This window comes from Gossypium hirsutum, chromosome D03, assembly GCF_007990345.1.
Source record: "Gossypium hirsutum isolate 1008001.06 chromosome D03, Gossypium_hirsutum_v2.1, whole genome shotgun sequence".
NCBI classification, from domain to species: domain Eukaryota; kingdom Viridiplantae; phylum Streptophyta; class Magnoliopsida; order Malvales; family Malvaceae; genus Gossypium; species Gossypium hirsutum.
In genome coordinates, this window is record NC_053439.1 from 52,831,093 (window position 1) to 52,855,595 (window position 24,503).

Below are 24,503 nucleotides of genomic sequence, written 5' to 3' on the forward strand. Positions count from 1 at the left end.
CGATTAATTTGGGTTTAAAGTATTAGCGTTAGCTTGATTTAATTATAAAAAGTTAGTAACTTGAAAATATTTAACCCGAACTCAGAATTTAATTGAATCATTAAACTTATCCAAACCAAAACCAACTCGAAATGAAGAAGTAGGCCAAAATGTTAGAATTGAAAGGGATCAAAATTAGGAGTGTAAATGATATACTGGTACTCGTAAGTTATTCAAGTTTGAGCTACTATATATATTAAAAAGGAAACGGGCTTAATTGAGCTACTATAGTTCAATTATATCTCTAGTTAAGCTTGAGCCTTAAAATAGATGATCGATCAAGCTCAAGTAGAATATCAAGTCTTGAATTTTGAGTTATCAGACTCAACTTGACTTGATTATACCCTTAATCAAAATCCAGAATAATATGAAGTATCTTAAAATGACTTAGAACTCGAAATAATTAAAACACAAAATGATACGAATCCATAAATTCGAATAATTAAATTTTCAAAGAAACTTTAAACCCGAAACAACACCAATTAACTTCACAGTTTGAACCCAATTTCCAATTCATCAATGGGCTATTATTCCAGTAAACCCTAAGATTAAGAACAAAATGAAGGCCCATACTTTTGATAGGCTATATATTACCTTCCCATTTTCCCCTCTAAAACCACCCTTTTGTCGTGCTCTGTTCCTTTCTTTCTTCGTACTACAAAATCCAAGAAAGAAAGAAACAGCCACCAAGAAAACCACTCTCTCACCACCGTGAGTCTCCTCCACCGTCGTCACCTTCCGTAGTCACCACCACCATCATCTTTCAAACAATGCCGGGACCCTTTTCTTTCTTGTCCCGCAAGAAACCCACCTCACTCCCTTTCAAAGACTATTACGAAAACTGGTTCAACACCCTCAAAAACACCCTCCTCCCTCTCCTCCACCAATCCCTCTCATCTCCTTCTCCTTCCCTCCTCCCTTTCCGCCGTGACCTCCTCCTTCAACACTTCCTCTTTTACTACGATTCCCTCGACCAAGCCGCCGCCGTCGACGTTTCTCAAATTCTTTTCCCTTCTTGGCGTAACTCACTCGAAACCCCATTCCTTTTCCTCGGTGACCTCCATCCTTATCTCTTCACCAACCTCCTTCGTTCTTTCATCGACGCCGCAAACAACAACAAAACCCAAAACCCAGAATCACTCGATAAACCATATCAAGTTTTTACAGCTTGGATTAACCCACCAGAGAAACTAATCCTACGGATCGAACAAATCGAATGTGGGTTAAGACTAATGGTTCCCTCATTGATTTCAAGAGTAAGGAAAGTCCAAGCAGCTTTTATTCGGAAAGTTGCAGAGAAATGGGATTCAAACGAAGGGTTCAAAAAGAAAGGGATAAGAGAAGCTGTAAAGGCAGAAATGGAGGAAATGTTGGATGTGTTAATGGGGGCTAATAGATTAAGAAGGAGTGTGATAATTGAGATTGTGAATGCAGCCAATGTTTATCAAGGTGCGTTGTTTCTTGAAGGGTTAGCCCAATTTCTTGTTGGGTTTAAAGATACGGCATTGGTTGGTGAATTTCGAAGATGTAAGATGATGATGATGATGGATATCAATGGAGGAGGAACTCACTGGGGATTTTGAGAATTTGGTTTTCATAATATATATTATTCTTGGGAACCTGGAAATTTTGAGGTTAGTACTTAGTACACCACCATTTTTCAAGGTTTTATTTGCTTCAATGGCTGTCTTTACTTGAATCAATTTCACATAGTTTTAGGGTGTAGTATCCGATTCAATCATTTTTAGATACTGTTTGTAAATTTCAAAGGATTAAAGAAGGTTTATATTAGCTTCCATTAAGTTTACAATGTCGACAACGATTACAGCAGACTGTATTTTTATAGTTATAATGATAATTTTAGTCCTTATTGTTTTTTTTGTCAATTTATTTTTTTAGTTAAATTTGATTCTCAATCTTTTAAAAAGAGTTCATTTATTATTTTTTTAACGGTAATATTAAAATTGTAAACATGACAATTCGCATGTACTTTTTTTTTTTGGATATTTCTATAAAATTTAAATTATTTGATTACATGACGTATAAAACAAATAGTATCATGTCAGAATAAAGTACGAGTAGAATGCCGCGAAAATTGTCATGACAACATGTTTAAAAAAATTTATGTTTTAGTCAATAATATTCTTGTTTGAATAATTAATTTAAACTCTTTTTAAAAAGTTAATGGCTAAATTTAGCTCAAAAAAGAAATAATGGTTAAATTGACAAAAGATATAAATATTGAGGGATTAATGTGTCATTATGCCTTCTTTATATTTTTCATGTATGTTTAACCGTATGTTCGAGGTTTATAATTGTCTCTCCTATTAATGTTATCTTTAAAGTTTAAACTTGCATTTTCTTTTGAGAGTGCAATGCGTCTTGACAACTGCAACCAATACATATTGATAGTCTATTTACTATATTGAAATATGGGATTTAATATTTATATTTATAAGCTTGTTTTACAATCAATTTCAATCATCGTTTTAATACTGTTATCAATTTAAACCTTGTGATAAAACTAGATTATAACAAACCCGGATTCAAAAACAAAATTATGTAAAATATATTTATGAAAAATTGATATAAAATATAAAAGAAGTTTTGGTTGAAATAATAAAATAGAGTGATGTTATAAAGTGATGATATTTTAATCATTATCTAAACGAGTTAATGCTCAAGGCGAAACTAGGGGGCTGGCAGAAGCCCCGGCCCACCTTAAAATGAAAAAAAAATTATTTAGGCTTTTTAAAATTTTAAATTAGTAAAGATAAAATTGTACTTTGACCTCTCTAAAAATATAAAAATTTGATTTAATCATTTAAAAATTATAAAGATATAAACTATGAAAATGGTGAAATTACATTTTTGTTATCGTAAAAATTACAATTTAATTTTGGTCCCCCTAACAAAATTTGCTGGTTTTGTTCCTGTTGATGCCGAAGCACCAACTCAATTAAGGGCTTAATAAATAGATAATTATTTAAAGTTTTGAATGAGTTAATTATATACAATTTTTAAAAAATAAATACCAAAATTCCAACCCAATACATCATAATCTCTATTATTTTAAATTTAGCATTTCAACTAAATTCACAATTTAACTTTTTATAATTTTTTATGAAGGAGTGATTGAATTTTAATTTAAAAGATTAAAATTACAATTAAACCTTAATATTAAAGGGCTTTTGTCAAAAGATTTCTGGGCTTCATAATTTAGCCCAAATTGGAATCTGATTTAACAGATTAAGATCCTGACATTGATTCCTTTAGGATCCAAGATCTTTAAAGGTTAAAAAAATCTAATAAAGAAAAAAAAAAGCAAAAAATGATAAAAGTAAGTTAGATTACATTTTACCCCTCTACTAGAAAATAACCAAATTAGTCTCTTATCTTAAATCAAAATGGTGGTTCTATTAAAAATTTTATCCCCATTAAAAGCTGGTCCTTATACATCACATAAGCTATACGTAATATGTCATGTGTCACTGTTTAATTGTTCTGTCAATTATGTCAGTTTTTAAGTTTTAACAGTAGAAATGTATAAAATTTTTAATAAAAAAGGTTTGTTCTTTGATCTAATATACAAGGTTAATTTACTATTTTTTGAATAAATAAGGTAAAATATAATCTAACACTTAGTATAAGGGCCTCTATGTTATTTTTACCAAAAAAAATCGACGCGTATTGCTTGGAGAGAGTGAAAAGCCGATGCAGGCATTTGTTCTTTCCACCGACAATGGTGGGTCAAAAGAAAGAAACCCTCCAAACCCTGTTTCTACTTACACTTGTAGTTCATATCCCCCCAAAAAGTTGATAAATTAATTAAACGTTAAAAAAAAACAACCGCTTTCTTCTACTTACTAACTGTTCTTTAATCCTTCATTTTTCTTCTTTTTCCAGATTTGGATTTGAAGCTCTCTTCTTTCCCACTAAAAAAAAACTGAAATTTTTTACATAAAAATATGTTCTTTAGACTTTAAAGTTTCAATCTTTTCTCCATCTTGTTCTTCAATGGCTTACTTAACCCATTTCATCCTTTTATTACTCATAAATTTAGCTTCTTCCCAACAAATCTCAAACACTGAATCATCATCATCAACAACAACCAACCCAACAACAACAGAAGATTGTAACAACCGTTGGATCTACATCAGAAACCTCCCATCAAGGTTCAATCTTGATCTTCTTACAAACTGTTCTGAATACCCAATTTTTGATGATTTTTGTCCTTACTTAGCTAATCATGGTTTAGGACAAAAAACCCATACCAAATCTCGTAGTTGGTATAGAACTGACCCTTTATTACTTGAACTTATCTTCCATAGACGAATCCTTGAATATCCTTGTCTTACAAATGATCCTAATGTTGCTAATGCTGTGTTTCTTCCTTATTATGGTGCTATTGATTCATTGAAGTATTTATATGGTCCTGATGTGAATTCTAGTTTCCTACATGGGATGGGATTGTTTGATTTCTTACAATCAGATGAACCTGGAATTTGGAACAGACATATGGGACATGATCATTTCTTGGTTATGTCTAGACCAGCTTGGGATTTTTGTCAACCATTGGATAATGATCCACCTATCTGGGGTACTTCATTTCTTGAATTGCCTGAATTTTATAATGTTACTGTTTTAGTACCTGAAGGAAGAGCTTGGCCATGGCAAGAACATGCTGTGCCTTATCCGACCTCGTTTCATCCTCCGAATTTAGCTTGTTTCGAGGCGTGGATACAACGAGTTAGACGGTCAAGACGGGTTTCTTTGATGTTGTTTGCTGGCGGTGGTGGGATTGGTGCTAGCCCGAATATCAGGCGGAGTATAAGGACCGAATGTGAAAATGCCAACACTAGTATGACCAAAGACAACACTGGTTACTCACAGATATGTCATATAGTGGATTGTTCTAATGGGATATGTGAACATGATCCTATTAGGTATATGAGACCTATGTTACAAGCAACCTTTTGTTTACAACCACCAGGGGATACACCAACTAGGAGGTCGACTTTTGATGCTATCACTACCGGGTGTATCCCGGTTTTCTTCGAGGAAATGTCGGCGAGATCACAGTACCGGTGGCATTTACCGGAGGAGAAATACCCAGAATTCTCTGTGTTTATACCTAAAGAAGAAGTGGTTTTCAAAGGGTTGAAGATTTTAGATGTGTTAATGGGGATTCCAAGGAGTGAAGTAAGGAAGATGAGAGAATCTGTTATTGAATTAATCCCTAGAGTTATATATAGAAGGCACGGTAGTTCACTTGGATTGAGGACTAAAAAAGATGCATTTGATACTGCCATTGATGGAGCATTGCAAACTATCAAAGACAAGCTTAATGACTTGTCAGAACAGTAACAATCCTTAGTTTAATGTCTATTTCATGTCTGTATTCATACCACTGGTGATTTTTTTTTCTTACATTAATTATGGTTATAAAAGGTTTCAGTTTTTGTGAGCATGGTGAACTTGTTGGTACAAAGTATATGATTTTTCTTCATTTTTAGAAGGTTAATTTAGCTGCAAGGCATCTGTTCCATCCCCATCTAGTAACAGCAGAAGCCTAAGTTAGACCTGCACCGAAACTTGGGGTCACGATCGTATGGCAGGGCTTCACCTTTCCGCTTCGAACAGCATTGTCCAATGCCAAAGGAATGGATGTGGTGCTCGGATTACTATATTTAGAAATGGAAGTCATACTATCTCTGGGTATCTGAAAGAAATACCTGATGGATGCAGTGAGACCAGCCTTTTTCAAGGTGGACTCGATTGATTGTGGCACGCATGGCGTCGCAAAACGAAAAGCTTCATGACCATTCATATGTATATAGAGATAAGAAGACTTTCTTGAAGCAAATTCCAATACCGAACTATTAGAACCCGATAGATCACTGGTTTGAGCGGGAGCACTGAGATGTCTGCAGCGACATAAAATCCGCAGATAAAGCAATACAGCGTCGCAAATTCTACATACCTGCCGCCGTTGCCATCGCCATGCACAAGTCGAAGCTTTAATAAACTGTTGTCCTCAGTATTGCAGGCCTGCAGGATCATTTGTATCATGAATAAATATCATGCAAGATTATATCAGTGAATATGGTTGCACAAAGGCATCATCCCTTTTGTAAACGGTCATTATGAACTCAGAAGAACAACGCATATGCATGTATATATCGAATCAAATCAAAATGATATGTATAAAAGATTTTTAGGAGTATTCAATGTTTCAGTGTGTATTGTGAGCTATTAATGAAGGAGGTAACAATAAAAGAAAAAAACAAAGTGGAGAAGGAAATAAGGTAAGGATAAGAACATTAACCTGATAATAAGGAGTTTGTGATGGACACTACCACGAGAAGTCTGTTTAAATCGCTACAAATGAGTATAAGATAATCCTATCAAACTTTCATTTTAAATTAATTCCAAAATTTTAAAATATTTTAATCACATTCTTAAACTATCAATCGTATATCAATCAAGTTCTTTAATTATTAAAGCCATTAATTTAAGACAATTTAAAATGTTTTTTTTAAATAAGTAAAATGTTACCGTATAACCTTTAAAAGTAAAAACTAAAAATTAAAATAAAACCGAAAAATTAAAATAAAACCGAAAAAAGAGTGAGTGAGCAATAAAACTTTTTACAATATTCATTTTAAACTAAAATATCGTTTAAGATACTTTTATTCATGAAGTGATAATCATGAGGATTATTTTTCATGAATTTGCTAAATCTGCTTTAAGTCTTCTTTATGAATTTTTTTTCACCTTAAATTGTTTTATTTATAAAATTATTATTTTAATAAATACATGTCATGTTAAAAAATAAGAAAAATTTATAAATATATATTTTTTATAATTTTGTATGTATCTTTTATAAAATATCATGTATTTTTATCGAAAAATTAAATTCTAAAATAAATTTTATTTTAAAGTTTTTTATTTATTTTAAAGTTTGACAAAATGTTTATTGCAAATTCGTGATGTCTAAAGGTGTTTTATGAAAGAAAAAAAAACTAAATTGTCTAAGAGAATGGAAAATAAAACGCTTGATTGGTGCGGACAATGTGAACATAAAAAAACTAAATAGTATTAAGTTTAACAGCCCAGTGACCTAAATGAAAAGTTTCGAATAATTTAATGACCAAATTATAATTTTTTTTTAGTTAATTGACTAAAATAAAATTTAACTATAATTTAGTAACTAATGTGTAATTTTCCTAAATTTGAACTAAACAAGTGTCTTGGTGGGTTCTTCTAATTCCAGAATTCTCCAGGTTGCTCATCACCATGACCTGGCCTGCCCCCTTTCGTTTCTTCTTCAAATCTCTTTTACTTTCTACATTTCTCTGCCAATTTCTTGCTTATTCCCATTTTTTAATGTATAAATACCACCCTCATTCCCATTAGCTCTTCAACCAGAAAATTCGGCAAACCAAAGTTGATTAAAAAAACTCTCAAATCCTTTCAGTTTAGTTTCTTCTTGTAACCTACTCTTTGTTTATCGATAATGGCTGCCAAAGCTGAAGGAAAGGCGATTGGGATTGATCTCGGGACCACGTACAGTTGTGTTGGGGTGTGGCAGAACGATCGGGTGGAGATAATAGCCAACGATCAAGGCAACCGTACCACTCCTTCTTACGTAGCCTTTACTGACACCGAGCGGCTCATTGGAGATGCGGCCAAGAACCAAGTCGCCATGAACCCTTCAAACACTGTTTTCGACGCTAAACGTCTGATTGGTCGTCGGTTCACTGACCCTTCGGTGCAAAGCGATATGAAGCATTGGCCATTTAAGGTCATTGCTGGTCCTGGTGATAAGCCAATGATTGTGGTAACTTACAAAGGTGAAGAGAAACAGTTTGCTGCAGAAGAGATTTCTTCAATGGTGTTGATTAAGATGAAGGAGGTTGCGGAGGCTTACTTGGGTCAAAGTGTGAAAAATGCTGTTATTACAGTCCCCGCTTATTTCAATGATTCCCAAAGACAAGCTACAAAGGATGCTGGTGCTATTTCTGGACTCAATGTTTTGAGGATTATCAATGAACCAACTGCTGCTGCTATTGCATATGGGTTGGACAAGAAAGCTTCCCGGTCTGGTGAAAAAAACGTTTTGATCTTTGATCTCGGTGGGGGTACTTTTGATGTCTCATTGTTGACGATTGAAGAAGGGATCTTTGAAGTTAAAGCCACCGCCGGTGATACTCATCTCGGCGGCGGGGATTTCGATAACAGGTTGGTGAATCATTTCGTACAAGAGTTCAAGAGGAAGCACAAGAAGGATATTAGTAGTAATGCAAGGGCGTTGAGACGGCTGAGGACTGCTTGTGAGAGGGCGAAGAGGACATTGTCATCTACTGCTCAAACCACCATTGAGATTGATTCGTTATTTGAAGGTATTGATTTCTATTCCACCATTACAAGGGCTAGGTTTGAAGAATTGAACATGGATTTGTTTAGGAAATGTATGGAACCTGTTGAGAAATGTCTTCGAGATTCCAAGCTGGATAAGAGTCAAGTTAACGAGGTTGTTCTTGTCGGTGGGTCGACAAGGATTCCCAAAGTTCAGCAGCTCTTGCAAGATTTCTTCAATGGCAAGGAACTTTGTAAGAGCATAAATCCTGACGAGGCAGTCGCTTATGGTGCTGCTGTACAAGCGGCTATTTTGAGTGGTGAAGGGGATGATAAGGTTCAAGATTTGCTTCTTCTTGATGTTACACCTCTTAGTCTTGGTATTGAAACCGCCGGCGGTGTGATGACTGTGTTGATTCCGAGAAACACAACGATTCCGACAAAAAAAGAACAGATATTCTCTACTTATTCTGATAATCAACCAGGGGTTTTGATTCAAGTGTATGAAGGTGAAAGAGCAAGAACCAAAGACAATAACTTGCTTGGTAAGTTTGAGCTCACGGGTATCCCACCGGCACCGAGAGGTGTCCCGCAGATCAATGTATGTTTTGACATCGATGCAAATGGGATCTTGAATGTGTCTGCAGAAGACAAGACAGCAGGAGTGAAGAACAAGATCACAATCACTAATGATAAAGGAAGATTGAGTAAAGAAGAGATTGAAAGAATGGTACAAGAGGCAGAGAGATATAAAGCAGAGGATGAACAAGTGAAGAAGAAGGTGGAAGCTAAGAATGCACTTGAGAACTATGCTTATAATATGAGGAACACCATTAAAGATGATAAGGTTGGTGGTAAACTTGATCCATCAGACAAAGGGAAGATGGAGAAAGCCATTGATGAGACCATTGAATGGCTTGATAGGAACCAATTGGCTGAGGTCGATGAATTGGAAGACAAATTGAAGGAACTTGAAGGATTATGCAATCCCATCATTGCCAAGATGTACCAAGGTGGTGGTGGTGGTGGTGATGTGCCCATGGGTGGTGCTGAGGCTGGGTCTGGTGGCTCTGCTGCAGGACCCAAGATTGAGGAAGTGGATTAGTTCTACTCCTCACCTTGTCATGCATATGAAAATGAAATTTGATGGTGTTTACCTCTGTTTTCCATTGTATGCATGAATGCATCTATGTATCTATCTATCTAGGGAGCTTTGAGATAGAAATAAATCAAAACATTGTAGATGTATATGCTTTTGCAGCCAATATAATAAAAATTACCACTTTGGGTAAATCTTTAAAGGTTACTAGCATTTAAGGCCTTTGTTTTGTCTTGGTGGAAATTTTGGCCTCTAATTCACTTGCTAACACAATGCAGCTTTAAAAATTAAAACTAATAAAGGTTAGGATTAATTCTTAAAATGGTGCATGTAAACAAACTACTTAGTGTGTTAAATAATTTTATATTTCAATAATCTTATTATTAGAAATAAATCTACATTACATAAATTAAACGTTCCTAAATAATAATATAAACAATCAATTTTGATAGTTTTCTTTATTTTTTTTATACAAAAACTCATTTATACATAAAAATATGGTCATAAACAAATCAAGAATTAAGCAATCACATTTTCACTATCGCATATTTCAATGACAATATAGATATTAGAGATGTTCCCACTACTTACGATAAGGATTTACATAGAGACTCATCGCACCGAAATTCTATTTAATCTTGATGGCTGAGAGTGTCATACGTGTCGAGTCTCTTCTTGCTCCTACTTTCGACGAAGAGGCCTAATTCAAGAAATAAAGTCGCATTTTCTTCTTAATAAAAATTTTAGGTTTTACTTGTCCCCTTTCCTCGTTATGTGTAACTAAATTTGTAGCCTTGTTGGCCTTTATATGTATGGTTGTATGAGACTTTTATCCTCATTTGCTTGTGTTGAAACAAGCAATTGCTATTTGCTTAGAATAAAATGCCCGAATGGAAATGCTTGACTACTATGGCCACTTTGGTTGTCGTTACTAGAAACAAGTGAAACAAAGTAAATAAATAACATCAAAAATTGTTTATGCAGTTTGGTTTTCCTATGTCCATGGAGCTTAGTTTGTACTTAAAAACTAGAATACTTACCTCCGAATTTCCCATTGAGAATTTAGATCGTAAACATAGTTTGTTTACTCTTCAGATGCACTATCAACAATATGTTCTTCTATGAACAATAAAATGCTCTTTATGCTCTCGTATAAAACCTACACAAATCTCTCAATATATAAAATTTTTTGAGACTTACTAACATACTAGCGATAAAGTATAATCCAATCTTTAATAATAGCAATTACAAAATGATTAAAAGCAATAAACCAATAAAGACCAATGTAAAGTACACCATTGAAGATTTCAACCTTAAATAGCATCTTCAACGCTATCCAATTCATTCTCCACAATCCAAGATTTAATTGCTTGGTGGTTTGATTCAATCCAATCTTCAAGGATAATGCTTTAAATGTATTAGTTTTCAAAATAGGATTTGCCCAAAAATTTTGTTTCAGTAATTTATTAACTTTAAATATGATAAGTAGTAGATTGTCATAACAACAATGAAAGTGATCACTTCCGATTAGCACTTACCAAATAAGTTCAAAAATTGACATAAACCCCTTATATCATTTTTTTCCTTTATGAAATGAAATGAACATTTAAAAAATTAAATATTCGTTTTGGAAAAAGAAATAAATATTTTGTAATTATTAGATTTGAAATTGAAATACTATTTGTGAATAAAGGAACAGTAATTATCTCATATAATCAGCGGTCCATTTAGTTTAATTTAAAGTTGGATAAGAAAATATTTTACAAGAAAAAGTAATTATTATTTAAATTCAATTATAAATACATAAATAGGTTAAAATCTACTTATAGTATTTATATTTTTCAAAAATTAAGAATTTAGTCTTTATATTTGTATTTTTAAAAATTAAGTTAATCTATTTTTTAGATTTCAAAATTTAGATCCAATTATTAATACTATTAATTTTTTATTAAATTCAAGTTAACCGAAATATCTTTTTTTAGTTAGTGAATTTTTGTTTTAATTTCAAAATGTCACAACAATGAATTTGACCAGAAAAATTTAACGACGTTAATAGTAAACCTAAATTTAAAATTTTAAAATTAGAAAAAGTAAAGGCTCAATTTCCAAAAGTAGAAGGACTATAAACCTATTTTAATCATATAAATATTAAAAAAAGTTTATTTATAAAGAATATTTTATAAAATAAAAAATCATCAGATTTCTTCCACCAGCTGAAAGTGAAGCCTAAATAAACATGATTTAATAGCAGTTAATAGAACAAAATTAGTACTAAAAAGCATAATTGAAACTGAAAATGCCTCATCGGGAAAAAAAGGGTTGTGTAATGTCATGTCATCTCTACGACAGGAATGATTTGAATTTTACATAAATAGGTTTTGACTTTTTGTCATTTACAAAAATATGTTATTAAAATTTCCCTTAATACTTTCCTTTTATAAAACATATTATTTTAAAAGTCGGGTTAGTAGTTAAACCGATGAAATCTTATTTTATTGATTTGGTGGTTGATTCCGTTTAAATTAAATAAATTATTAAGAAATTATAAAGTTAATTCAATCATTTCCAAGCAACTTATTCAAAAATTGATTCTTTTCTTTTGAACTAATATACTGATCTAGCCGATCAACCGGTGCAATCCAATTCCAACAATTATGATTAAAAAATATTTATTTAAAAATCTCAGTTTAATCTTTAATATTCTTAATAATTTCTTACAAATCTTGATATCAATACGCATATACGATAATACCAATTTCACAAAACAAATTATTATGATTTCAATAAGTATAATCGATAGAAATATTAATAATACCAATAATTAAATTATAATTTTAAAATAAAAAGCGAAAATTTTTAATTTTTAACAATTTTTTAAATTTATGTATTAAATCTCAATGTCTGCATTTCTGGTTGCATAGAGAGCAACGAAATATTGTTAGCAAAAATTCATTTAAACTCTCAAATTGAGAACAGATATTTGAATGGGTTGAGCAAAAAATCAATTAATCTATAAATGAATAAAATGAATAATTAGTTGGATTTTTATTTTAAAATATAATTTTTAGATAAAATGACAAACACATCAATTTAATCATTGTTCCCATCAAGAGGGACAAGGTAAGTAAACGCTGTGAGAAATGCCAGGCAAAATTATCAGAACCAAACACAATAAGGAACTTTAATGATTGAGGGGAATTGCTTTTATAGATTTTTATTTTTAAATTTTCAGTAAATAATTTAAGTTTTCAAAAAAAGAAGATATATATATTATACTTTATTAAAGGGTTTAATTTTGAATTTTATCTTAAAACTATAAAAATTAAAAATTTAACATCTACACTTTTAAACTTTCAATCAAACATTTTCATTAAATTGTTGACTTAAAAAGGTTGGGCAACTTATATATAAGAAATGAATAAAAATCAACAATTCAATCATTTATGTACAACAAATATTTGTCATTTTCAATGAGAATGACAAACTATCACATAAATCGAATGGATCAAGGGTGAGTAGGAGAGAAATGTTCAAAGAAAATTATGGAGAAGAAAAGAAAAAACAAAAGGAAATCCGTGAATTAAGTTATGATGTTATTTTCAAAGAAATAAATGAACCCTTCTTCATTAGGGAGCCAATTGGTCAAACATTACCCCAGTTTGGTCCGGTTTTCAGCGACCACAAATAACTGCAGTTCTGTATTTCCGTCTCTTCTCTATTCTCGTCTTTTTGGTATCTAGGTCCGAATTTTATTATATGTTTATATCATACACCGATTTTATTAGAGACGAAGTTAAACAATTATTTTAAAGAGATCAGAAATGAATCATAAATTATTAGGGGTTAAAATACAATTACTAATATGTAATTTTATAAAATTTCAGGAATAAAATGAAAAGTGCAAGGCCACTTCCTAGTAATATTATACTTTAATCCAAACCATTAAAAAAATTGTTAATGTGAAATTTCTCAAAACCTAGAAAGTTTGCAGTGGAAGAACTTAAAGGCCTTCATGCTTTCTTTTATTTCTAAAATGTAGATTCTTGATTTGAATGGAGCGGTGGTTAAAATTCTTGTCGGACATTTATTTAATGCAATTTGAACTGTGTTACTCAATTTCCTACCTTTAATATTGTATAAAATATATATATATATTAGTTTTCGAAAGTGAGTAAAGTCGACAATGATTGATTCACATTAAAAGTATGTGATCAATTGCAAATGTATCAAAAAACAATTAGTGCACAGTGTGAAGAAATGAGTTTAGATGTACTCATCTCCGAGGTTATATAGTAAGTAGTTTAATGTCTTTTAAATAAAGTCTCGGGTTCAAATCTTGTACATGAAGAAGACAATATTGAAAAGCTTTATATCCTATGTCAAATCCGACCTAGTTCAACTCGAGGCGTGTGAGTTAATTATAAATATAGCAAAAAAAAAAAGTTAGTGCTAAGTATGAAGAAATGGGCTTAGACCCACTCATCTTTAGAGGTCAAATAACAAGTAGTTTGATGCCTTTTATGGTCTCAGATTCAAATAAATGTGTGTGAGTTAATTATAAATGTACTAAAAAAATTAGTGCATAGTATTAAGAAATGGGCTTAGATGTATTCATCTTATGGGGTCGAATGGCAAGTAGTTTGATGCCTTATAAGTAAGGTTTCGAGTTCAAATCGATGCGTACGTGAATCAATTATAAATGTACTCAAAAAAGATATTGCACAGTACGAAGAAATGGGCTTAGACCTACTCCTATCTAGGGTCAAATGGTAAGTAGTTCGATGCCTTTTAAGTAAGGTATTAATTTTTTTTTAATAATTGGGTCCAAAATATGAAGTTAGCAAAGATTGAATCCAAACTCTTATGCCTCAAAACATAATACTTTTGTCACTAGATTAAAAAGTTGTTAGCAAATTCATATCTTTTACGTGAAGTAAACATCATCGAAGAACTTTAAATTAGGTTTAAGTCTGACCCAATTCAACTTAGATTTAACTGGATCCAACATGACTATAGGGGGAGATTGAAATTTTGATAGGTTTTTATTCTAAAACTACAAAAAGATTTGCAATAGATATTAAATATATATATATATAACAACTAACTACTAGTGTACCCCCTTTCCATCTCTGCTTTGAATGAGGACCCTATGGCCCCATCTTCCCCATTTGGCAACAACACTGCCATTCAGTGGCTGCCTGCTCCGACTGTTGCTGGCAGTGTCAAGGAGGCGCCGTTTCCCCCTTTTCTTCATAAATCTCTCTCTTTTTCTTCATTTTTACCCCCTCCCTCTCTCTCTCTCTTTCAATGCCATTTCATTCATCATCAATGACCATTTTCATTTTTTTAAAAAAAGACCCCTTTATTCTTTATAACGTTACTGACACTCTCACCTGCTTCTTCACACACATAACAGCATGGTGAAATTCCCTTATACCTTAAATTTCTGGAATTTTTTTATGTCATGGAATCTTTGGATTTTGTTTAATTTTTGTAGAGTTGGTTTCGTTTTACAGGTTGGTCCAAGATCAGTTCCTCATCGGCTTGGAATGCTCCTTGGTGAAAAATTCTTTGATCCTTGTTTACTTCATGAATCTGCTAAGAAAAATGAAAAGAACATTTTTTGCTTGACTTGTTGTATTACTATATGTCCTCATTGCTTGCCTCTTCATCGTCCTCATCGTCGTTTACAGGTTCATTAATCTATATATGTACCATAAATTCCCCATTTTTTGCACATCAAATGCTTGATTTTTTTTTACCCTTTTTACAGATAAGAAGATATGTTTATCAAGATGTTATAAGGTTGAGTGATGCTCAAAAGTTTATCAATTGTTCCCTTGTTCAAGTAAGTAACTTTGGTTGAATTAACAGTAAAAAAGAACCCTTTTTTTTAGGCTTAATTTTATGAACATTTTTCAACTCTACAGCCTTACACAACAAACAGTGCCAAAGTAGTGTTTTTGAATGAAAGGCCAATGTCAAGACCATTTAGAGGCTCTGGTAATTTCTGTATAAAATGTGACCGTAGCTTACAAGACCCATTTTTGTATTGTTCCATCTCTTGTAAGGTTAGTTCATTCGTTCATCATTTCTTCTAAGCCAATCACTAGTAAAACATGTTCATGTCACTTAATTTTCCTTGTCTCACATGCATGCAGATCAATCATATAGAGAGTTCCAAGCCTGGTGGAAAAAAACTTGAACCCCCAAGCAATGAATTGCTTCCATTTTTATACAAAACCAGGACTGATTTCAGCTTCTTAGATCTCCAAGAGGATCCTCAAATGGCTTATGACTTTGGCAATGGTGGTGGTGGTGATGGCAATGCAATGAACTGCAAGGCCAACAAAAGAAGCTCCATTTTAATGCCACAAGCTGAAAGTAATAGCCGCAGGAAAGGTGTGCCTCACAGATCACCTTTGAATTGAAAGTTATAAACAAATATATATATTTATGTTGTCGTGTGTGCTTTTAGGAAGATACTGATAATGACCTATGGGGGAAGTTTTGGCTCTCCCCCAATTTTGTAGAGTTTAGTATTATTAAAATTTAGACAATCACCTATAATTTTATTATAATTTGATTATTTCGTCCTTATTTATGTAGATTCCAACGATTAGAGTGAATAAAAAAGTTTTGGACATAATAATTTTGTCGAACTTGTATGGCATTTCACATCTAAAGATGACTTGAAGTCAATTTAGATACCATGGCTCTTTTTTTTCATGGTTTGTGCTTTCATGAAATTCAACCATCCAAAGGGATGCTTGCTTTAATTAATCCATAGTGATCAATGGCCAAATAGTAAATGGAAGGCTAAGTAAAGTTTTGAGGTTTGTCACTCCATTAGCAAAGAGGGGTATTTTCTTTTTAATTTCAAGATTCTGGGTTTTGTAATGAATAAGCTAACAATGGTACTATCATCTGCCTTTTTGAAGTGTTGACCATGGCCCATGGTGGCATTTGAATTTTAGGTGACATCCATGTTCTCATCTAAATTTAAATTTTTTTTCATAGGGTGCATGTAAGGCAAATTAAAGGGGGAAATAGCAAAATGCCAAATAAGAGTAAAGACATTAAAAATGAGGTTTGGTTGGAAGATAAGTTCATGCACTTGAGACTAATGGAAATTGCAGAGCCAGCATAAACTAAGCTATAAAATTTTCCATTTTGGGCTTTTTGTTACCTTATATTTTCCGATGCATGAACACATGACTAAACTGGAAACAATTTGTAAGGTTTTAGTTGTTTGTTTGCAAATTGCCACTTGAATTTTTTGTTAGGTTAATATATCATTTAGTATTCAAGTTTGGCAAAAGTTATACATTTTACTACTCAAAGACGGTCAAAGTTAATTTTTGAAAGTACGTTATATATTTTTATAAGGACTAAAAATATAATTTCACCAGTATAGTACCTTACATCTTTATAGTTTTTAAGATTAAATCAAAATGTTACCTTTTTTGACGGGTCAAACTGTAATTTTATCAGATATAACAATGTTAACTTTTTATTGCTTAATTCGAGTCTTAGGGTTGATTTCATGAAAGTTAATTGCTAATATTATTAGTTAATTATAGATTTTCATCAAATCAATCTTAAAAAGTTAACGTGGTTATTTTCAAGTGCCAAATACAAATACCACGTTAGATGAAAAGAACACAAATGCCATATTTAAAAAAAAATGTCAAACTCAAGTACTCAATAATAGATTCCCGACCCCGCCTTGGTCAATATTTTTAATGTGTTGAACTACATTGCAAATGAGAAGGACGATACTGATGAAAGAAAACAAAAAGGAAAAGGAAAGAAGGGACAATACCACCATAGGAAATGGTAATGGACAATGATATTTTTGTGCACATGGTTAAAGATGTGAAAAACTGAGACAAAGTAGAACAAAAGAAAAACTGAGACAATGACATTTCATCTATTTACATTATTTATCTTAGTTGGGAAGGCTTAGATTTAATTAATATATCAATTTAATTTCAGCTCAGTTGACATTGTTGTTATTGTAACATGAGTTCGAACTTGTTTAAGCATGTGATTTCCTCCGATTTCAAGGTTTTAAAGAAACTAACTAAATAAATAGTATACATGTATTGCTAACAAAGAGGCACCAGTGGTCTAGTGGTAGAATAGTACCCTGCCACGGTACAGACCCGGGTTCGATTCCCGGCTGGTGCAAGCCATTTCTTTTTCCATCTCAAATGGATTTTAAGTTTTTTTTGATTATCAAAGATACAGGGAAGGGGATATCGAGATTGGACCTAGTATCAAGCAGAAGTTAAGAAAGTTGTAGTGATAAAACCTGAGTGGGTAAACCCCAACAAGTGAAAGACAAGGGAGCTATGGCTGATGGGACAACATGCTAGTATAGAGGTCCAACACCATTGTCATCAAACACATTCATTAAGCTGTTGGCTTCAAGGGAAATTGTGTGAACCTTATACCTGAATGTACTAGTCTTGCCTTTCAAATGAATACCCCGAAGTGACCTTCTCACCTGAGATCGCTTACCACCACCGTCCCCGCTGTTTCGACATGGATGACTATGTGCCTACATGTCACCAATGCAGCCCATTTTATTAGGGGGGAGAAAAAAACCCACACTTTCTCTTTAGTTTTTGATCCTCCCTTAATCATATGTAACATGTAAAGATAACCAAAAAAAGAGCTCCATTGTTAATTCCCCAGGTTTGACTCTTACAAACTGGCGCTCCTAACTTCCTATTGGGGACAAAAATACTTTTGGCTGTTCATTCATAGTCATTGAATGATCTGAAAGTTCATGCAATTCCTATTGGTGAAGTTTATTTCCATCTGTTTCGCACATTAAGTGCAAAGTCTGGGTCCTTGAAGTTCTTTTTGTTTTCGTTGCTGCAATTTCTGTGTTTGGTGCTCAAATGTTGAATCTGTTGGTGCAATAGCACTAAATAAGGTGTTTGCCAACAAATTTACGGCATTATCGCAAAGTGGGTGACATCTTAACCGAGCCACAAGCCATTGGCTACAAGCTTAAAGGACTCTCTATTGAAGAGGTTGGTTGTGCAGCACCAGTAGAAGAAAGAAAGTACTAACTAATATCAATTTGGTTGTTAGTGGCTGCTGGTAATCAAGGTTTGCTAGTAGCATTTATTTTTTATAAATTCGGCTTACCAGAGCTTTACTTGTTTTATCTAGGATAACAATTCCTACATTGAGTCCTAAACTTTTTTCTGGTCCAAGTTAATCCATCCATTTGATAATTGTTCTAACATTGGGGCTTTAACTTTTTTGTCCAAATTAGTCCATTAAATTGACAATTATTCTCATATTGGGCCTGACCTTAACAATTATTCCCACATTAAGACCTGAACTTTAAGGTTAACTTGGACAAGAAAAATTCAAACCCCAATGTGCAAACAATTGACAAATTCAAGGACTTAGATAAAAAAATTCAAACCCCAATGTAGTCAAAACTTAACTTGAAACAAAAAAAAAATTCAAAGCACTAATACAAGAATAGTTGCAATTGATGTATAGATGATAGTGGAAGATCTATATTCAATAAAATTCATATAGTTGATTCTCCTTCAATTCTCTTCGTTTAATAACTCTTGTGCTAGATTTATGTATATCGAGACTTTCATCACACAAGCACCAGTGGTCTAGTGGTAGAATAGTACCCTGCCACGGTACAGACCCGGGTTGTATACAACAGGGTGACTGACATCCTTCACCATTGTAAATTGATTTTTATTTTTTGTCTCTAAAGGTTTGATGCTGAAAGGTACTTCATGAAATCCTCATAAGCTTCAGAAACCAGGTGGTGATCATCCCATTCATCACGGTACATCTCTGGTCGAAGACTCCGATTCACCGAAGCCATAGAATACATTGCTTCTCTCCATTTTTCAACACCTTGGCAACCACATTGTGTAGCAAGCCAATTATTGTACTCAAACTGCAAAAAAACATATATATGAAAAAAAAAACAGAAATAGCACGACAGATTCACAGTATGCAATAAGCTCAATAACGAGATAAAACGGTACCTGAGATTGACCAATGCAATGAGTATACCGTTTTGGTATGCTAGAGACTTCGAGTGTCGAGTAAAATGCTTGAATATCTTCCATCATTTCCTTTTGTGATGGAAGTGTAATACGACCGGACAAAATACTGGCTATCCATTTGCTTTGAAACTCAAATAAGGGGAAAGGAACAATCTGGTGAAAATGTGATTATTAGAATGATTAAGTACAATGGAAATTCTTAGATGATAAAAGGAATAGAAACACACCTTCCATGGTATCCCAATAAATGAAAGGTATGGGGCTAAGGCTGGGGGAAAGACGTGCTTGTATAGTGGTCCAAGACAATTATCGTCCACAGTCACAATGCCTTTTGTGTCAAGGAAAGGGAAGTGATACTTGTACCTTTTGGAAGAAGCAACAAAAAGTTAGAATGCCTTTCCTACACTATTTCAGTGTCCTGGACCGAAAAAAAAGAAATGAAGATTACCCAGTGCAGTGCATAATGAGATCAGCAAGCACTGTTTTCCCATTTCGGAAAACCACCGCACCATCTTCATGTGCATGATCTATCTGCATCATTGCCAAATATTAACATTTCAAATCCAATCATCATCCCATTAAACATATATATACGTACCATGGAATGAAACCACAAATTATTGTAACCAGGCTGTTTCGTATATGTTTCATCCGCCACTGATCTAGATGCAACATGTACTTCTTTGGCAACCGGAGCTATGTCCCTACATATGTCAACTGCACTTGCGGAACTCCCTATTACAATTACAACCTGTCAAAGCCAAAGATCAGAGTTTGTCAAGAGAAACAGAGGGCTAGAACCGGTCCCGGTCCCTCGATAGAGACTAGCAAATCCTAGGAAATCGGAAATCCCTCACTGCAATGCAGTATAGTTACAATTTAAGATAAAGAAAAGTAAAAAATCCGATACCTACTTGATCTCTAAAAGGCTCCGGAATGCGGTAATTATGGCTATGCATTTGCTTTCCTGGCCATAAATTAATGCCTGGAAGAAAACAAAGAAGCATATAAACAATATAAACAACTCATTTTTCATAAATGTGAATCAAGAATCCATTTTCTTGTCAAATTATCATATGACGAAATGAATGGTAAACCGAAACCGACATAATGATCCTCTAGCTACACTTCAAATGAATCTAAATTTCATCTGTTCGCCTAAGTATCTTAATCACAACAAAAGCACATACATTCACTATCAAATTCCCATCAACTCATTGACGTATTCTACTTTAAAAAGGGGTCAAAAAAGATTCCTTCTTTACCTGGAATATCAGCAATACGAGGCTCAGTGTAATGTCCATTACAGACGACAACAGCATCATAGATCTCATCATCAAATTCAGCGTTACTTTTACTAATAATCTCATTATTATCATTAAAACTGGACTTTTTGGACCTTACTTTCCATTTCTCATCCCCCAAAATTCCAACTTTAATCACATCAGTCTCGAATCTCACCATTTCTTCAACCCCAAATTCTCTTGCAAAATCCTTCAAATACAATAAGACTTCCCTATGACCAGGGTACCTCCTCGGATCCCTATTCTCGCCGGGTCGGGTCACGAAGGGGAAATCGATGTACCCCATGACTTCTCTCGGGAGGTTGGTTCGAAGAGAGCTATAGAGGCTAGAATGAATGATGGGTCGGTTTGGGTCTAGTCCCAACGGGTCGGGTTCGACTTGAGGGGTGTAGACCCAAGTGCCGCCGACTTCGTGGCCGCGTTCGAATACGACCACCGAGTGACCCTCTCGTCGGAGCTCTCTCGCCGCCACGAGACCGGCGGCACCGGCTCCAATTACTGCCACGTGGCGAGATTTGACTGATAGACTGGTTGGTGGCATTGCCAGGTTTATAGCTGAGATATTCATTTTAGCACACCGAGAGAAATAATTTATAGCCATTTGTTTATATTTTATTTTCCTTTTCCCACTTTGAAACTCATTTGGTTTAAGTTTTTTAACTCATAAGAGAAATTAGAACAATAATCACATACATATATATAATTAATTTCTAATATTAAATATTTTATTTTTTTAATTTCATCAAAATAAAGTAAAAAAAAAGTATAATTGTTTAGTGAATTAAAAGAGAAGAACAAAGCCCTAACAACAATGTAACTAACCGTAATAAGAATGAGAGGTGTTAAGTTTTTTTATCATCTTGGCGTTGAGCTATTTTGTCACAGGACCTCTCTTACAGTATTGTCACCACAGTAGAGTTTAACCACCAAGTTCGGGATGGATTGGTGTTGTCCCTCTACGCCTAGAACACCAAAATATCGAACCATGAACGAAGAAAAACGTAAGAGAAAAGGAAAAATATATTAGTTAGTAATTATGAGGCCCCAATTCTTGACTAGAGGAGACACCAAAGGCCTCTGCCCTTCCATCACATGGATAGATGAGAGGGAAGGCAGAGCTTTTGGTTTTTCCATGTTGTCAAAGAGTTGAACAATAGATTTTTCGTGTTGTCAAAGAGCTGAACAATGAAAATAGATGGCGAGTGCCTGATCAAATTGATCGGGTCATATAGGAATGAGGTTTAAGTCTACTGGTCTGTTAGGATGCCTTTGCTGCATGCATCGTGACTTAAATCGAAATCACACTTAAAGCGATAAACACTCTAACCATCAAGTCAAGACACATGATTAAAAAAGAAGAAATATTTTTGATATTAAATATGAACATATGTTCGATTGATTTGCCTCGTATCATTTAATTGATCTTCATTAACAAAGTAAGGCTTGCCAAGGTATCTTTCTCTCGCATTATATAGAGTGAATTTATTCTAAGCCAACTTAAGCACAATAACAAGTTACTTGTCTTCGAATTTGGAGAGAGCCCAAGCCAATTCCTGATCTCAAGATTCCACACTTTTATTGATATTGCAAAGTTGTAATACCAATTCCCAAAATTTCCTAGGAAAATCACATTCCAAGAAGATATGGTTTCTAGTTTCAATGATTCTAGAACATAAAAATCGACAAGTATGAACATTAATTTCAATAGAGGTTAATTGATCTCGAGTAAGACGCCCATTGAGTATTTTCATCCAAGCAATAATCTAGTCATTAAAATGGTAAGTATTTTCTGTCAAAATTTGTCAATTTGAAATTTTGATTAGATTGTCCTCACTGTTTTTAGAATCATTCTAATTAGAAGGAAAATCAATCAGGATATTAGTCTAGAATAAGAGGTTGGATTGGTTGATTTGTGAATCAGTTAAACTGACGGTTGAATCATTTTTTTAAAAATGTTTTTAAAATTTATTCAAATGAATTGAAATATTGATTGCATCATAAACCGGTGGTTTGAACCATCAGTCCGATCTTGGAAACTTTGGTTGTCCTCATATGATGTTAATCACAAATTTAACATTTGCCAACTTGACTCTTAGTTTTTCAAACTGGCGTGAACCGTTTTATTTTTAGTTAACTAGACAAATTTCAATAGATATATTTTATAGTTAACGAGACATTATCTTATCTTATGCGACACCGTATAAAATAATTTAAAAATAAAATACTCACTTACATCCTCATGTTTTATGAACCTATCATAAACGTTTTTAAAAAATATTTACCAAAATTTAAATAAAAAAGACAAGTATATGATTACTATTATTTATATATGAATATTAATATACAATATATTTTAAAATATTTTATTAATATAAAAATAATGAAATGTTTAACACATATTTATATAGTGTAATTTATGATTTTATTTAATAATATTCTTAAATAATAAAGGCTAAAATTCATTTTTTATTTAAAAATCATTTAACAAAAAAAAAGAGAATTAGTGTATTTTTCATTAGGTTAATTGAACATTTTTCAAACCACTAGATTTCTTCATCATGTGAATATGCACATTTACTTTTTATCATTTAATAAAATATTTTTATTTAATGTTAGTAAATTAGTATTAAAGATAATCGTAATATATTTAATTGTTGAGGATAGATCTGACTCGTTCAAAGAAAAGTTTGCAAAGTGTCGTTCCTCGATCAATGAATTTGATATTGAGCTCAAAGTGTTTATGCTCTGTTTTATTCTTAGATTTTGTCTCATGAATTTTTTGAGAGAAAATATTGATGTTTCTTTGATGGGTGAATATGGTTCCACCTTCTGAACCCCTTGAGACTCTCAACGGAATCAAGAAACAAAACCTATTTAATTGAACTTATTGAAGAGTTTATCAACCGTATTAAACTTATATTTAATTGAACTCATGCACATAATAAAAGAAAAAACCCGATTTTCATATTTGACTTTACTTTTGATTATTTATTTTTGAGCTTAGTTTCGAATAAGGATTTTTAATACTAACTATTTTTTATTTAAAAAATTAATTAAGCTCATAAATTATTCAAATTAAATATTATAATATTATATTTAAATTTTTATATATGCAAATACAAATGTCCTATTCACACTCTATAATCAAACCTCTGACATTTTCAAGAAAAATAGTTAAATAATTGGCTCCGATTAAGAAGCAACATAGGTAGGTGTCAAAAGGACTATGACATGGTTACATCAATTGTCAGGATGGCCGAGTGGTCTAAGGCGCCAGACTCAAGTTCTGGTCTTCGAAAGAGGGCGTGGGTTCAAATCCCACTTCTGACAGTTTTTAATTAACTTATTACATTGGGCTAAAATTCCATGTTTTTCGTGGCCCACTTTTAGATAAATAATTTATGAACACAACGGCCAGCCCAAAAATCCGTATGGCCCCCTTTCCGAATTAAAATTTATTATCGGTTAAACGCAGAGTTGTCCATGGGCCTAAAATTTTGTTGCAGCCCGTTTGTATTAAAAATTTTTATATTATTTTTTATATAAAAATAAATTTAATACATTAAATATATTAATAAAATTAAAATAAATATTTCTCAGTAAATAAAAAAAACTTAAAAAATACTAAGATAAGTG

General features: G+C 32.9%; 6 protein-coding genes and 2 non-coding genes across 8 annotated transcripts; 6 read left to right on the top strand and 2 right to left on the bottom strand.

Moving 5' to 3' along the window:
- The first annotated feature begins 657 nt into the window (after positions 1-657).
- Positions 658-1,916, top strand: LOC107920171 (protein INAPERTURATE POLLEN1). Its single transcript, XM_016849719.2, has one exon. The coding sequence runs from the start codon at positions 810-812 to the stop codon at positions 1,620-1,622; it is 813 nt and encodes a 270-aa protein (XP_016705208.1). The 5' UTR covers positions 658-809; the 3' UTR covers positions 1,623-1,916.
- Positions 1,917-3,740: 1,824 nt separating this feature from the next.
- On the top strand, positions 3,741-6,265 carry LOC107920170 (probable xyloglucan galactosyltransferase GT19). The gene has a single exon (XM_016849718.2). It carries the CDS (start codon positions 4,057-4,059, stop codon positions 5,404-5,406), a length of 1,350 nt encoding a protein of 449 aa, XP_016705207.1. The 5' UTR covers positions 3,741-4,056; the 3' UTR covers positions 5,407-6,265.
- Positions 5,612-6,102, bottom strand: LOC107919152 (3-oxoacyl-[acyl-carrier-protein] synthase III, chloroplastic). The gene is made up of 2 exons (XM_016848673.1): positions 6,023-6,102; positions 5,612-5,966 (listed from the first exon to the last, which is right to left on the bottom strand). Exons 1-2 carry the CDS (start codon positions 6,100-6,102, stop codon positions 5,612-5,614), a joined length of 435 nt encoding a protein of 144 aa, XP_016704162.1.
- A 1,050-nt stretch (positions 6,266-7,315) lies between the features above and the next one.
- Positions 7,316-9,674, top strand: LOC107920169 (heat shock 70 kDa protein). The gene has a single exon (XM_016849717.2). It carries the CDS (start codon positions 7,559-7,561, stop codon positions 9,503-9,505), a length of 1,947 nt encoding a protein of 648 aa, XP_016705206.1. The 5' UTR covers positions 7,316-7,558; the 3' UTR covers positions 9,506-9,674.
- A 4,961-nt stretch (positions 9,675-14,635) lies between these two features.
- On the top strand, positions 14,636-16,161 carry LOC107920730 (protein RGF1 INDUCIBLE TRANSCRIPTION FACTOR 1). Its single transcript, XM_016850565.2, has 5 exons — positions 14,636-14,919; positions 15,016-15,192; positions 15,273-15,347; positions 15,430-15,570; positions 15,661-16,161. The coding sequence occupies exons 1-5, from the start codon at positions 14,917-14,919 to the stop codon at positions 15,928-15,930; spliced, it is 666 nt and encodes a 221-aa protein (XP_016706054.2). The 5' UTR covers positions 14,636-14,916; the 3' UTR covers positions 15,931-16,161.
- Positions 16,162-17,621: 1,460 nt separating this feature from the next.
- On the top strand, positions 17,622-17,692 carry TRNAG-GCC (transfer RNA glycine (anticodon GCC)). The gene has a single exon. It is a non-coding gene; the product is annotated as a tRNA-Gly (tRNA).
- A 1,333-nt stretch (positions 17,693-19,025) lies between these two features.
- LOC107920729 (flavin-containing monooxygenase FMO GS-OX-like 4) lies at positions 19,026-21,490 on the bottom strand. Its single transcript, XM_016850564.2, has 7 exons — positions 20,829-21,490; positions 20,478-20,548; positions 20,162-20,314; positions 20,012-20,094; positions 19,791-19,926; positions 19,543-19,716; positions 19,026-19,451 (listed from the first exon to the last, which is right to left on the bottom strand). The coding sequence occupies exons 1-7, from the start codon at positions 21,466-21,468 to the stop codon at positions 19,257-19,259; spliced, it is 1,452 nt and encodes a 483-aa protein (XP_016706053.2). The 5' UTR covers positions 21,469-21,490; the 3' UTR covers positions 19,026-19,256.
- Positions 21,491-24,113: 2,623 nt separating this feature from the next.
- TRNAL-CAA (transfer RNA leucine (anticodon CAA)) lies at positions 24,114-24,197 on the top strand. Its single transcript has one exon. It is a non-coding gene; the product is annotated as a tRNA-Leu (tRNA).
- The last annotated feature ends 306 nt before the right edge of the window (positions 24,198-24,503 follow it).